General features: G+C 34.9%; 1 protein-coding gene across 20 annotated transcripts in view; it reads right to left on the reverse strand.

Moving 5' to 3' along the window:
• LOC106070553 (dynein axonemal heavy chain 6-like) overlaps positions 1 to 14,067 on the reverse strand; it is a 136,922-nt gene that overhangs the window by 39,417 nt on the left and 83,438 nt on the right. For all 20 annotated transcript variants that reach the window (XR_008776877.1, XR_008776875.1, XR_008776876.1 and 17 more), the window contains 10 exons: positions 13,324 to 13,481; positions 10,717 to 10,848; positions 9,450 to 9,621; positions 8,565 to 8,728; positions 7,456 to 7,587; positions 7,007 to 7,167; positions 6,716 to 6,866; positions 4,534 to 4,715; positions 2,376 to 2,565; positions 865 to 1,019 (listed from right to left, as the gene is read on the reverse strand). Coding sequence is in view for 16 of the 20 variants with exons in the window: in XM_056022901.1 (XP_055878876.1) it covers positions 865 to 1,019; positions 2,376 to 2,565; positions 4,534 to 4,715; positions 6,716 to 6,866; positions 7,007 to 7,167; positions 7,456 to 7,587; positions 8,565 to 8,728; positions 9,450 to 9,621; positions 10,717 to 10,848; positions 13,324 to 13,481 (1,597 nt within the window). In the remaining 4 variants the exon portion in view is untranslated. The remainder of the gene's footprint in view (positions 1 to 864; positions 1,020 to 2,375; positions 2,566 to 4,533; positions 4,716 to 6,715; positions 6,867 to 7,006; positions 7,168 to 7,455; positions 7,588 to 8,564; positions 8,729 to 9,449; positions 9,622 to 10,716; positions 10,849 to 13,323; positions 13,482 to 14,067) is intronic.

Genomic DNA, 14,067 nt, shown 5'->3' on the forward strand with positions numbered 1-14,067 from the left:
CCTGATTTGTGCTTGCATTATAAGATGTCTGAGTAAAAAATATATTACTCTTATTATGACTAAAGATAATCCTAGCTTTAAAACATGTCTATAATAAAACTAGTTGATGGTTGTGGACACAAATTTTACCATTTGAACTATTAACTATCACTTTTTAGTACAACTGCACTATAATAATAGTAAAGCTTTCTCTTTGAGACCAAAGATTAATGAGGAGTACAGTATTTTACATGGCTACACAGTCCCAGCTGTGACCTGCAACTGCACTATAGTAGTAGCATATAAAAATGACTTAATTAGGATAGGCATTAAGAATTAGCCACCAGCAATATATATCAGTGCATCCAGAACCAAGGAGATGAACCATTTAGTGACAGTCATAACTTAGATAGAAAGATCAAACTTCAGTTATATCCAGATTTAGCTCACTATGTTTACAACCATCAGCTCTACTACAACTTTTTTTACTAACCTCATTTGACAAATCTAATAACTTATTCTAAACCCATAATATATAGTCATGTCAAAGTCAAGCAAAAGAACATTACTTTAAGGATAAAAAAATAGAGAAAGAATAAAGGGCTGAGAAGAGTCTCTCTGAAAAGGATAGATTTGTGCAATGGTCGAAAAGGAAGAGCAAGATTTAGTACAATCGAAGATAAATTTGTGTTTTAACATTAATAACATCCAAAAATTTGAAATAAGTTCGGCTTTATTTCAAAAAAATATTTATAAGGAAGAACTGACATTTTTATTTTGAAATATTAGAACAATAGAAGGTAGTTTCTATTCTAGGATTTAATAGGAAGTGCAATTTATGATCACTTCTTTCAAATTATATTTATTTAGAAGAAATGAGTGTACCTTGTTTTCTCTTGTACCATGGTAATGTACAAGTTGATCAGCTCAAGGTAGGAGGTGGGTGTGGTGTAGTAACGGCGCTTTAGCTCGGTGAAGAATCTCTCAGACATTTCTGTGACACTCATATGAATTTCTACACACATTTTAGATACATTGTCCTGTAAATGAAATACTCAAACTATTACACAATTTGTGGGACATGATAGTCTGTTTGTTTGACATGTTTCGGATGTTCCTTCAGAGTTGAAGATAGTTTACTTCCTAGTCCAAACCTCCCGCAGGACGACGGGGGATGGGAGCGGGCAGGGTTTGAACCCTCAACAAATCCGAACGACAGTCCAGCGCACAAACCGCACGACCAGGCAGCCATCCAAGTCAAGTGGTAAAGCACTTGGCTTTAAACTGATGAGAGGGATTCAAGTTTGAAAATCAGTGACGACTTGGAGTTTTAATTTTGAGATTTTTTGGAGGCTCTGAGTGCACCCAACTTTAATGGGTACCTGATATATGATTTTTTTGGAGGCCCCTGAGTGCACCAAACTCTAATGGGTACCTGATATATGATTTTTGGAGGTCCATGAGTGCACCCATCTCTAATGGGTACCTGATATATGATTTTTGGAAGCCCCTGAGTGCACCCAACTCTAATGGGTACCTGATATATGATTTTTGGAGGTCCCTGAGTGCACCCAACTCTAATGGGTACCTGATATATGATTTTTGGAGGTCCCTGAGTGCACCCAACTCTAATGGGTACCTGATATATGATAGGTAAAGAAAAGGCAGTTGGCATTGTGCTGGCCACGTGACACCCTAGTTAACCTTTGGTTATAGAAACAGATAAGCTTTGTTTGTTTAACATGTTTCAGATGTTACTTCAGAATAGAATATCCTTATTTCCTAGCCCCCACTTCCTTCAGGTTGACAAGGGAAACCAGTGCGCAGAGTTTGAACCTAGGACCATCGAGATGACAGTCTGGAGTGAATACTACTTGACCAGACAACACAAGTTGTATTCATCTGCCTCCATAGGTCACAAGTTCAGAAAGAGGAACCTCTATGTAATAAAATAGCAATGTCAAACCTATGTAATCAAGTCCTTTTGATAATACACCAATGTAAAATGAATAAGAACTTTCTTGTTGTAATGGTTCAGATGCTACACTTAATTGTAACTTGTTGACAAAATATTTTGCTTCAAAATATTCAAATTTGTTTTGCTCTAAATTAAACATTTCTTGTATGTCTGTGTTTGTATTAAGTGTCAATATTAATATTTTTTAAAATTAAAACAAGAACAATTTTAACTATTGAGTTTTGTTTGTTTACTTAAATAGTAAACATTATTTGTTTGATGATTAGTTTGCTTCATATTTTTTAAGTGGTTCTTTCTAGAAAAATGCAAGACAAGTTTTTCAATTGAAGTCTTGAGTGGATGTTAATGATCATAGATATTTGAGAATCACATGTTCTTTCTAATGCTCAAAAAAATAATAATTTAGTGTAAAACTTACTTTGATTTCATCTGAACATCCTAAAGATACGGTTTTGAAGAAAGACTGTGCCACTCCTAAAAGAGCTTCTTTCGGCCATTCAATGAACCAGTCTATGGTGCAACAGTTGACCAAAGATGGAAACATCCGGCATCGTGATCGAAAGGCAGAGCCCACCGGAGACATGCACAATACTATGTGCAGATTATTTCTGGAAAAATATACAGACCGATAAAGTGCCATTAAATTTAAAGGGCTGCTTTACAGAAAATAATATTTAAAAAATTTATTATGTCTGGATTAAAATATTACAGTACAGGGTCTTAAAGAATTTATTTCTCTGAAAAGTTTTCTTCATAACCATCGAAATAATTTTTCTATCTTATCAGTCTACAGATAATCCTTGTTAATCTAGTTATGCACATTAATTTTAGACTTTAACACCTTTGTAATCTCAGCTCTTTTGTTTTCTTTTAAAGAATGTCCAAATGAAGATCTAAGGGGTAACAGTGTTGACTCTATCACAACATGATATCTATACTCTTAATTCACTTTAATTGCTCTCAACCAATCTGCGACTAATAGTTCATTCTTGAGTGCCTTCTAATCATCTTGTCTTACTTTTTTTTTTATTTTGTAAAATAATGTTTTACATGTTTCGGATGTTCCTTCAGAGTTGAACATAGTTTACTTCCTAGTCCAAACCTCCCGCAGGATGACGGGGGATGGGAGCGGGCAGGGTTTGAACCCTCGACCGTCGATAAATCCGAACGACAGTCCAGCGCGCAAACCGCACGACCAGGCAGCCATCCTAACTTTTAACTTTTACTGTGACTGTTCATTCGTCAAATATATATTTACCTATGCATGCACAAATTGTTAACTTGTATCACATACAAAGATTATATTTTCAAACTTGGAAATCCAAAACAGGATTACAATTTACAATGGCAACCAAGCCCCATGATGACTTTCTGACCACTGTTAAAAAACACAAGTTAAGACTGTACAGTGAGATTCTCAGGGCTCGCAAGAACTTGTCTGCAGGTAACAGTACCAGGGAAATAAAGAAGGTGGTGTAAAAGGAAAGGATTGGGAGGACAACATTAAGGAGTGGATGGGGCTGTCTACAGAAGAAACTCTAATCCTGATAGAGAGAGAAATGGAGAAAAACTGTCAACAGATGTTTATGGTGCCCCAACAGTCAGACAGACTGAATGACAGGGTATGGTGAAGATGACCATATGTATGTAATGCTACACAACAGTCAAGTGACAAGCACAATTCTCTGAACATGATGACAATGAATTAATGACTTTCTATGAACAGGTGCTAGATATCCTACACCCACACATTGCTACACACCAGTCAAGTGACAAGCACAATTCTCTGAACATGATGACAATGAATTAATGACTTTCTATGAACAGGTGCTAGATATCCTACACCCACACATTCAAATGAACTAGGCAGTTTCCAAGGGTAAAGGATTGAACAATTTCTGGTTTCATAAGCCATGATATGTTGGATACTTATCTGACACACTGAATGCAAACAAAAGCTACATGTACCTGACAGTGAATACAATAAGCCAAATGAACCTGTTATAGGAGGACATTGAGAAGTCAAATGAACGTGAAAAATGGATAAAGAAAAGTCAAATGACCAGGTACAAGTTCAAAGTTCAAACATACCTGACACACTGGATACGGTTAGGTCTAGAGTCATTTATACATGAAACATAGTAAGGTCAAAAGTGCCTGACGGTTAAAACAATAATGTCAACTGTACCTGACACACTGGATACAATTAGGTCTAGAGTCATTTATACATGAAATATAGTAAGGTCAAAAGTGCCTGACAGTTAAAACAATAATGTCAACTGTACCTGACACACTGGATACAATTAGGTCTAGAGTCATTTATACATGAAATATAGTAAGGTCATAAGTGCCTGACGGTTAAAACAATAATGTCAACTGTACCTGACACACTGGATACAATTAGGTCTAGAGTCATTTATACATGAAATATAGTAAGGTCATAAGTGCCTGACGGTTAAAACAATAATGTCAACTGTACCTGACACACTGGATACAATTAGGTCTAGAGTCATTTATACATGAAATATAGTAAGGTCATAAGTGCCTGAAGGTTAAAACAATAATGTCAACTGTACCTGACACAATGGATACAATAGTCATAAATAGCATCTCTATTTCCTTCAGGAATTCCTGCCTCTTTAGCACCTGGTCTGCAGCCTATTATCAACCTCTCATACTCGTCAGGTTCAAACAAGTTTGGAACTTCTCCAGAGTTCAGCATGTTGTTAATATCTTCTAGAAATTCTTCTACCACAATCTGTCACATGACAAAACTCACATATTTTTTTTTCTGTCTTTATGTTGTAGTATAGCTAGCACATTAAAAAACTATTGAGCAGTGGTGCACATGTATGATTATTGATGTTTATGGTCAATTATATTGAAATTAGTGCAAGGGAAACATTGATGACAAGGCATTTGACCACCATCTTTTGTAGACAAGTTTTGTGGATGTTATTTTGTTGTGGCCATATTTAGAGGGGATCATTGTGACCTACTTGTAAAGGAATGTTATCTAAACAAATTAAGTGGACACCCATAAAGGCAAGACACAGATAGTCAAAGGTAATTGTACTGAGAAAGGCTTCGAGATAATGGATTGCTTTGTTTTGGAAAAAATTTCCAAGAGGATGGGAGAAGGGTTGCATTGCAAGAAAAAACAATTTCTAAAACTAGTTAAAATGTAGATTCTATTGTTGCTAATTGAAAAAAAAAAGTGCATAAACACTAAATATTTTAATAAGACATAATAATATGGACTAATTAATTAAAATAAGTACTATATGCATAGTTCTATACAGGATTTTACAAATCAAGTTTTCATATAGATCTAATGATTTTAAAAATGTTTGTTATCTTTAATGATCTCAGTATAGGCATAAAATGAATATTTGTGTATGCAATATAAAATTTTTAGGTAATTTAAATATCAAATATTTATGACTATGAAACTGATCAAATAGACAGTTTACACCAATCTACTTTTATCTACAGTAGATCCAATGGCTTTTTAACCTGTCTTGACTTATCATCAAAATGAAGAAACTGCATATCCTGATCAGGGACTGCTGTTCACGACAATAAGGTGCACACCTACCATTTGCAAGAAAGATCACAAAAACTAGTAAATGCTCTGGTTGTTGCATGTCAAGGGTTCAGACTTACAATAAGTCTCACCAAGACTCAAGTCTTGCACAAGAAAAAGCTTCTGCAGCAGTGGCAAGACTCTCTAATTATGTCTGGGAAAATACCAAACTGACCACAGCGACCAAAAAAGCTGCGTAGTGTGAACTCTTCTTAATGGTAGTGAGAGCTGGTCAACATGCATACTTCACGAGGATAGATTAAACAGTTTACCCTTGCACTGCCTGTGACACATAATGTCCTTTTCCTGCAGGGTTTGTGTCTCCCATCAGGAAGTTTTGAAACTAGCCAATACACACAATATCTATAATATTATGACACAGAAAAAGACTAAGTTGGCTTGGACATGTCACTTGCATGCCAAATGGAAGTTTCCTAAGCCCAACCACTATGCCAAGATTATGTAGTCTTACCCAAGGGATGCCCAAGACTAACCAAGCAAGATTTGATGATCACAGGCTTCAATGAAAGTATGTGGGAGAAGAATCACCCAAGATTGGACAGTGTGAAGGTAGACTGTGCATACTGGTACAAACATCACCCAAGATTGGACAGCGTGAAGGTAGACTGTGAATACTGGTACAAACATCACCCAAGATTGGACAGCATGAAGGTAGACTGTGCATACTGGTACAAACATCACCCAAGATTGGACAGCATGAAGGTAGACTGTGCATACTGGTACAAACACCACCCAAGATTGGACAGCATGAAGATAGACTCTGCATACTGGTACAAACCTCATTGAGAACAAAAGGAATGAAGCAGCTAGAGACAAAAAGATGATAAAGAAAGCTGTCCTGTCACATAGCCCTATAACAGGTGCATTCATATACACTAACTGTGGCAAACTTTGACACTTAAGAATTGGCTTGTTTAATAACACCAGATTCTGCCCAGACTCAAGAAGAAACTAAAACCAATGACACATCTAGGCTTATCCATTGTCTTTCAAATAGAAGAAGCCATATAGTATAGTACCAGTATTAGATTTTTCAAATATTAATATGTATCACATTAGTTTGACAAACACACATGATCACACAGATATTCACATACATACATATGTATCTCTCTCTCTCTATATATATATATATAAACTCTTTTGCCAACCTGTGTATCAGTAAATAAAAAAATTGTGGGTTTATTTTGAATGCCTGCTGTATCATACAATTTTTTCAGGTCATCGTGGAATGAAGAATAGTCATAGCCTCGAAAGAGCTCAATCTGGAAGCAGCGATAGTTACACATGTGGGCAGACAATCTGCACACAAAAAAAAAAATCACATACTTAGGTGTGTTTTTATCTACTAGTATCTATAAATGTTCTTTTAAAACTGTAAAAAAATGATTACTTTAACTGAACAATGTGGTAAAAATATTATACATATTTATATATGGAACCTTGTTAATGACTGTTTTCCTGTTCCTCCCACTCCAACCAATAAAGCATTGCCTCTTTCTTGTTGAATCATCCTGACTAGTCGAGTAATATGTTCCATTGCATCCATAAAGAACACAAGACGCATTTCTTTAGGTGATGTAAGGTTAAGGTCATCTAGATACTGTCTCAAACAGATGGAATTTCTACATAAGTAAGTATTAAAAGCTTTGTAGAGTTCTATATAAGATGTATTTTAATTTAGATGATTAAATAAAATATAGAGGTTAGACTATGAAGTGCTTGATGATAACTTTTGAAATGGTTAAAAACATTATACCTATGTTACTATTTGAAGTATAAAACTAAGTTTCCAAATGTCTAGAACTTTATCGTTCTATTTTGTTATTTTCATATGAAATTTTCATTACAAAATATAAATTTTAGAAATCATTAAATAGCAGTTTGTTACCTCCCCTAAAACATGTTGAAGTTTGTTCATGTCAGATATCTCCTCATAAAATTTCTCTTCTGGTGGGCATCCCATCTTCATGAAGTTACCAAACAGTAAAGGATCTTTGATAAATGAATGCGGATCAAAGTTCTGAAAATAATTAAAAGAATTCTTTACTGGCATTGATTTTTGATGAGGGTCAGATGTTTGGAGTTAATTGAAAAAATTAAAAAAAATTGACATTTGTATTTTAGATGGGATGACCAAGTGATAAAATGATGGTCAAATAAATAGGGTAGTAAAATCTTGACTATCTCAGTTCAGGTCAGGAGAATTAATGAGATTTAGGCTGGTTTGTAGCTTCATTATTCATGCTTAAGGTAGTGCGCTATGGCCCAATCTCTTTATTGTGCTATCTGGGAGAAAATTTCTGTGCTGCCTTCAGGAACCCAGAAAACACAACTCAGCTCTTAGTCGGGAAATTGAGCCCCTTTGATGGATAGCACAGCAGTTTAAGCTTTTCCGCCACTCTTCACAGATCCTCTCCCCCCCCCCCTCTTTTAAATGAAATATAGATTCCATTGCACTTAGCTAACTAAAAACTATTAAACATGTATGTTATAGAATGTGTGCCCATGTTTGTATTGACAGAGAACTGTTGCTGCTAAAGTCAGATTTCTAAAGATGAGTTGGTAAAAGAAGAGCAGCTGATGAAAGAAGTAGGAGATGAGAGACAGAATGTGTGTTGGTTGTAGGTGTTGAAACATTTTCAGAATTTATTCAGAGTTTTGTATCAAGTAAGCTAAATGCTTACTAGAACTACAACACAATGACAAGCTCATCAACAATGGAATAAACTTCTATACAAACATTCATCAATCAGACTGAATGTTCACATTGAAATATGAATAGGAGCAAGACTGTTTGCACTTCTTACACCAATTTAAGAGCATTGACCTAAATGTTCACATTTTAAAGAGTTATTAATAAAGAGTAATTTGCCTCTATTGATGCTATTACTTCTATTGATGATTGTATTTATTTCAGTTCTAATTAACATTACTGATTACATTGTAAACAATAATTAAATAAATTAAAAATAATGATAACAGTAATTTAAACATAACCTCATTGAATGTTTTGTACACAATTTCTGCCATAAGTTTGTGGAAGAAAAGCTTGTCTTCATTGTTAATCAGTCGATCATGGAACACTCTTTGAGTCTCGTGAATAAATAGACGAACAATTTGAATTTTTTCACGGAAGATTCCTGCATCAGCCTGCAATATACCTACAAAACAATAAAATGTCATTACAAATTTGAAAATACTAACAGAAAATGAAATTGAGATTCTAGAAATAAAATTACAAGGAAATGGTTTGTTATAAAAAAAAGAGTAAAAGTTAAAGAAGAAATAGAATTTTTTCTATAATTTCATCCTATGAAAATATCAATCTAAAAATACTATTAAAAAAAAAAACTTCAGAAAGTCTAAACCATTGTTGTGAGACTTTGTAGTCTATTTAAAAAACATTTGTTTAATTAACTCCCTGCTTTTGTTACTGTAAATTAATGTAGCTCTAACTAAAAAATCTGTGCTTTTATTGTGGAACTATTTAAAGTTGTTTGATATGAAATTGAATTTATCAACTTCTTCATTGAAGAGCTGTTTCTCAATAATGTTAGTTTACTTTTATTTGTAATCAGAACCAGTCTGCATTCTAGGCCTTATGGTCACTCTCGAGCTTTGAGGTGATAATAATTTTCAAACAACAATTCTTTCACTTAGACATTCTAAAGCTTTGTTTTCTTTTCATAGTTTCTGATTCACAGTACTAGTCGAACAATATTTTCAGTGGTATTTTAAAGCTATTTTCATATCATCTTGCAATTAATTATAATTATATCAACAGTAATTATTATAATATGAGATATTGAAAAGGTGCAAATTTCATAAAATTTTGTTGTTTAAATGCTTAGTAGCAGACAATTTATAAAGTAGAATGCTGACCTTGGACTACTTTAGAAAGGTCTCTCAGATTGAAAACGTAGTGAGATTTGGCAGGCGTAGGAAGTAGGTCTGAGCTCATTCTAAAATAGAGTTCAACAGCTGAGTTGACTATTGGTTCAGCTAATGTACGGGCATTGCGAGAGAAGTCTAGTAAAAACCCATTGATGATTGCCTGGAAGTAAAAGTGAAGTCAAACATAATAGGCCCAATAACCTAAACAATGTTTTTATTATTAAGTAAATACTTTGTTCAATGACTGAAAGAGGCCAACAAAGTCTTTACCAAATGTATTTTAATTTAACCCTAACCCTAGTCAAAAAAGTTATATTATATCTAATTATCTTTTTTTTTTCCACAAATAGTTGAAAACATTTTATATTTCAATAAATTGTAATTATTTTATATAATACAGACGTTACTTCAAAAAAGAAGATGATTACATCCTACGCGTCATGCATTTAGTCATGCATATTAACCAATGACTTAAATTCTGCCAAGTCACTGGTTTTCCTGGCTAGCTCAGGCAACCCATTCCATGCTCTAATAGCACTAGGGAAGAAGGAGTATTTGTACAAATTTGTCCTAGCATATGGGACGATGAATGTAATTTATTTCAATGTGTGTTATAGGACAGACATTCTATCTGAATTGAAGATTAGAGCATCCTAGTCCAGACCTGACAGGAGTGACCAACATGACAACATTCACAAATACTAAATGACCAGGCAGTTTACCCTGACATTTGAGAATGTAGTCAATACAATTTACAATCACTATGAAAATATATATTACACTCAATATGGGATGGCTGCCTGGTCGTGCGGTTTACACGCTGGATTGTTGTCCGGACTTATCGATGGTCCCGGGTTCAAACCCTGCCCGCTCCCATCCCCCGTTGTCCTGCGGGAGGTTTTTGGACTAAGAAGTAATTATCTTCAACTCTGAAGGAACATCCGAAATAAGTAAAACATTTTTTACAATATTAATATTTTAAGTATAAAATATCAATACCATTAAAAATTTAATTATAACATATTTAAGTGAGGCCCTTGTTAAAATGGTTGCCTGATGATACGATAGGAGCTCTCGATTATTGTTTGAATGGTTCCTAGTTCAAACACAGTCACCATCCTCCACTACCTGAGGGAGGTTTGGGCTACAATGTAATAATCTTTTAATTTTGAAGGAAAATCGAAAACACATCAAAAGCAAAAAACAAATATTGTACTAAAGAAAAGTATCAATAAAAAAACAACTCTGTACTTACTAAAAACATCTGTTTCAGGCTCATTTCAGTTGGGGATGGGATGGTGAACATGGAAAAATGTCGAAATAACCTTGGTGACACAGGATTTCTACCACCACCAGGAGGCGAACAGGCAGCAGCAAGGGTTACATCCTGTAACAGAAAAAATTGTTTGAGTCAGTGCACAAAGCTGTGTAGCAGTGTATCAGCTTTTGTCTTTTAAAATGGACTAAAAGAGAATTTGAAAGATTATTTCATGGAATCTTGAACACAGGATTAAATATGTCCACTTTGCTGATTGTCAGTAACGGCTTCTCTGGTTTGATGATAGATTATTTTGTGAAAGCCTATATATCTCCATTGCCACACCTGTACCTTCTTGGCAGCACTAAATTCTCTAATTCTGATAATATAACTTCTGGTAGCCCAACTTTCACTTCAGAATAGATTCAGAAACAGGACTGTCATTTCAAACCAAATTTCTTAAGTGAAATAAACACTCAAAATATCTTTAAGACTGTTAAATATTAAAAGTGCTACTTGGAACTCTTGTTTTGCTGAGTGAAAATATTTGAATTAAATTGATCATCTGAACTTTTGTGTTGCAAAGCCTATTTATTCTCTTAACAAAATCTATCCCATCATTTAATGACATTAACACACACACACATATATACTTTTTTTTGGGGTAAGTTTCTACAAGGCTGGAGGAGTAAAGATGATAAAGACACTTTTTAAGATTTGCAACAGGATCTGGCAGTCAAGAGACTGGCCCAAGCCCTGGTTTCAATCACTCATCATCACCCTGCTAAAAAAAAGGCTATTTGCAACTCTGTCAAAACTACCATGCCTCATAAGCCATCCCAGCAAAGTCCTGTTAAAAATTATATTATACCATCTAAAACCAATAGATGACAAAAATTTTAGTAGGACAAGCAGGTTTTAGACAAGGTCACAGCACAACAGAAAAAAATCCTAAGCTTCAGGATACTCTGTCAAGTCTTAATAGATTTTAAGAAAGCTTTCAACATCAAACATTACAAAGGTACTGCAAGCATTAAAGGAAGAAAAATTACTAACTTGTGCTTTGCTGAATACATAGATGGTCTGGCAGGGACTAGCTTACTAGTTGCTCAAAGACAAGACTTACACAGCATAGGGTATGCAAATCAATGTTGAAAAAACACTAATTATGACTCTAATAGCCAATAGACATTAGTATTGGAGGCTTAAAGAAAGTTGACAAGTGTCAGTAAATTTAAATACCTAAGAGCTATTGTTTCAGATAAAGAAACCAAAACTGAACTACTGCATAGCAATTTAGAAAGACAAAGGTATAGCCCTCCACACTTAAATCAGACTTTGTTCATGGCCACATTCTTATATGCTTGAACTGCAGAACTATAGAGGAGGATCCTGGCCATAGATATATGCTACAGAATGATCCTAATTATCACATACAAAGACTGAAACATAAACAAAAGATTATATACTGGATCACAATGACAATTGGGCCCAGAGATGACCTGCTAACCACTGTCAATAACAGAAAACTAAAACTTTATGACCATATTCGTTTATGACCACAAGGTCTTAAGGGCTCGCAAAAAACTTTCTGCAGGGAACAGAATCAGGAAATAGAAGAGGCAGCACAGAAAGAGATAGGAAGACAACATAAAAGAATGGATGACCAGTCATTGAAAGAGATTCTATTAAAGGCAAAAAAAAAAACCAGAGAGGAATGGAGAAAGACAGTCGACAGATCATGCGTGGTGTCCCAACAGTTAAACAGGCTAAGGGATAGGTGAATTCTTTAAATGATATTTGCAATGACAAAATTGAATACTTTTACATTTATGCCTATTTAAAACAACTTTTAGTCTCTTCACAGCTTGTCAGTCCAAGGTGGAATTAGTTTTAATGATTTCAAAATTGCAGTCAAAGATGGTTTCCAGTATGAGCCATTCTGAATCTTTTAAAATTATTTAACATTTTATATCATGGCAAGCCAGTATATTAAGAATGCTACCCTCTAAATATATAAAGGGTAAAAAAAAGTGGTCCACATTGCAAGACTCTCCTCATTGTTCTTTGGCTGTTGTTATCATGCCAGGTACATCAGTTTACAAGAATCGATTACAAGGTCGCCACACTTTGTCATCAGTGTATATATAACAATGAGATGCCCCTGTACCTTAGAGAACTGATTACTCCATATGTCCCCCAGAGAGCCCTACGCTCAATGGACTCAACGCTTTTAGTGGTGCCACGTTTCTCCCTCAAAAGCTACGGTCTGCGGGCTTTTTCAGTGCACGGACCAAAGGTTTGGAACACACTCCCCATTGATCTCAGAAAGACAACATGCTATACCACTTTTAAGAAGAACATTAAGACCTACTTGTTTAAAACTTTTTTAGATTAGTTTTTGATTTCTATTGTCGTGTTTGTGTTTGTAATGTTATTTCAGCGCCTTGAGCCTACATTTTGTTTGTTAACAGCGCTTTATAAATAAAATTATTATTATTATCAGTTTAATCAAAAATCTTCAACTCATACACATGCACTCAAACAGTAAACATTTTGTTATTCTTTATGAAAAAAAAAAACGTTTGCAATTATTTTTAGCACCTGAATCTCTTTCCAGGTCATTGTTTCTCTGTCATATAAACCATCAAAGTCTAGATACTGTCGTAAAAGTTCAATAGGTGGCTGAGAGCCGTACGTGTCCAGTTTGGGCATGTTGAGATCGTCAATAAATATGACCACTCGTTTACCTTGAGGTGCACCTGTACACAGAGAAAAGCATGACAGAAGGACATTGGTATGAATAATAAACATTGATAAAAGTTTTGAGCAGGAATTAAGATGTAAGTAAACCGGTACTTTTCAAGAGTTGTATGTTACTACTATGGTCTTGTATGTCAGCCATTAAGGATAGGATGGCTGCCTGGCCATGCGGTTTGCGCACTGGACTGTCATTCAGATTTATCAATGGTCCAGGGTTCAAACCCTGCCCGCTCCCATCCCTGTCATCCTGCAGGAGGTTTGGACTAGGAAGTAATTATCTTCAGCTATGAAAGAACATTTTACAAATATGTAGGTAAAGGCAGGGGTTTAAGTCAAAAGGGCAGGTCGTCACAAATCCTCAAAAAACATAATCTGATGCGCTAGCGAAAATGTAAGACTACAGTTGAGATGCTTATAGAAACATATATAAATGATGGTCAATTATAGCCCCTGCCACTTCTTTGTTCCCCACCTACATCTATTGGACTGTATTGTTTTTTTAATTGTTCTAAAAGTGGAGTTCAATTTTCTGAAATTTTGTAATTAAACATTAATACTACTGAAACATTAGGTCAGTTTTAGACT

Source organism: Biomphalaria glabrata, chromosome 3 (genome assembly GCF_947242115.1).
Source record: "Biomphalaria glabrata chromosome 3, xgBioGlab47.1, whole genome shotgun sequence".
NCBI classification, from domain to species: Eukaryota; Metazoa; Mollusca; class Gastropoda; family Planorbidae; genus Biomphalaria; species Biomphalaria glabrata.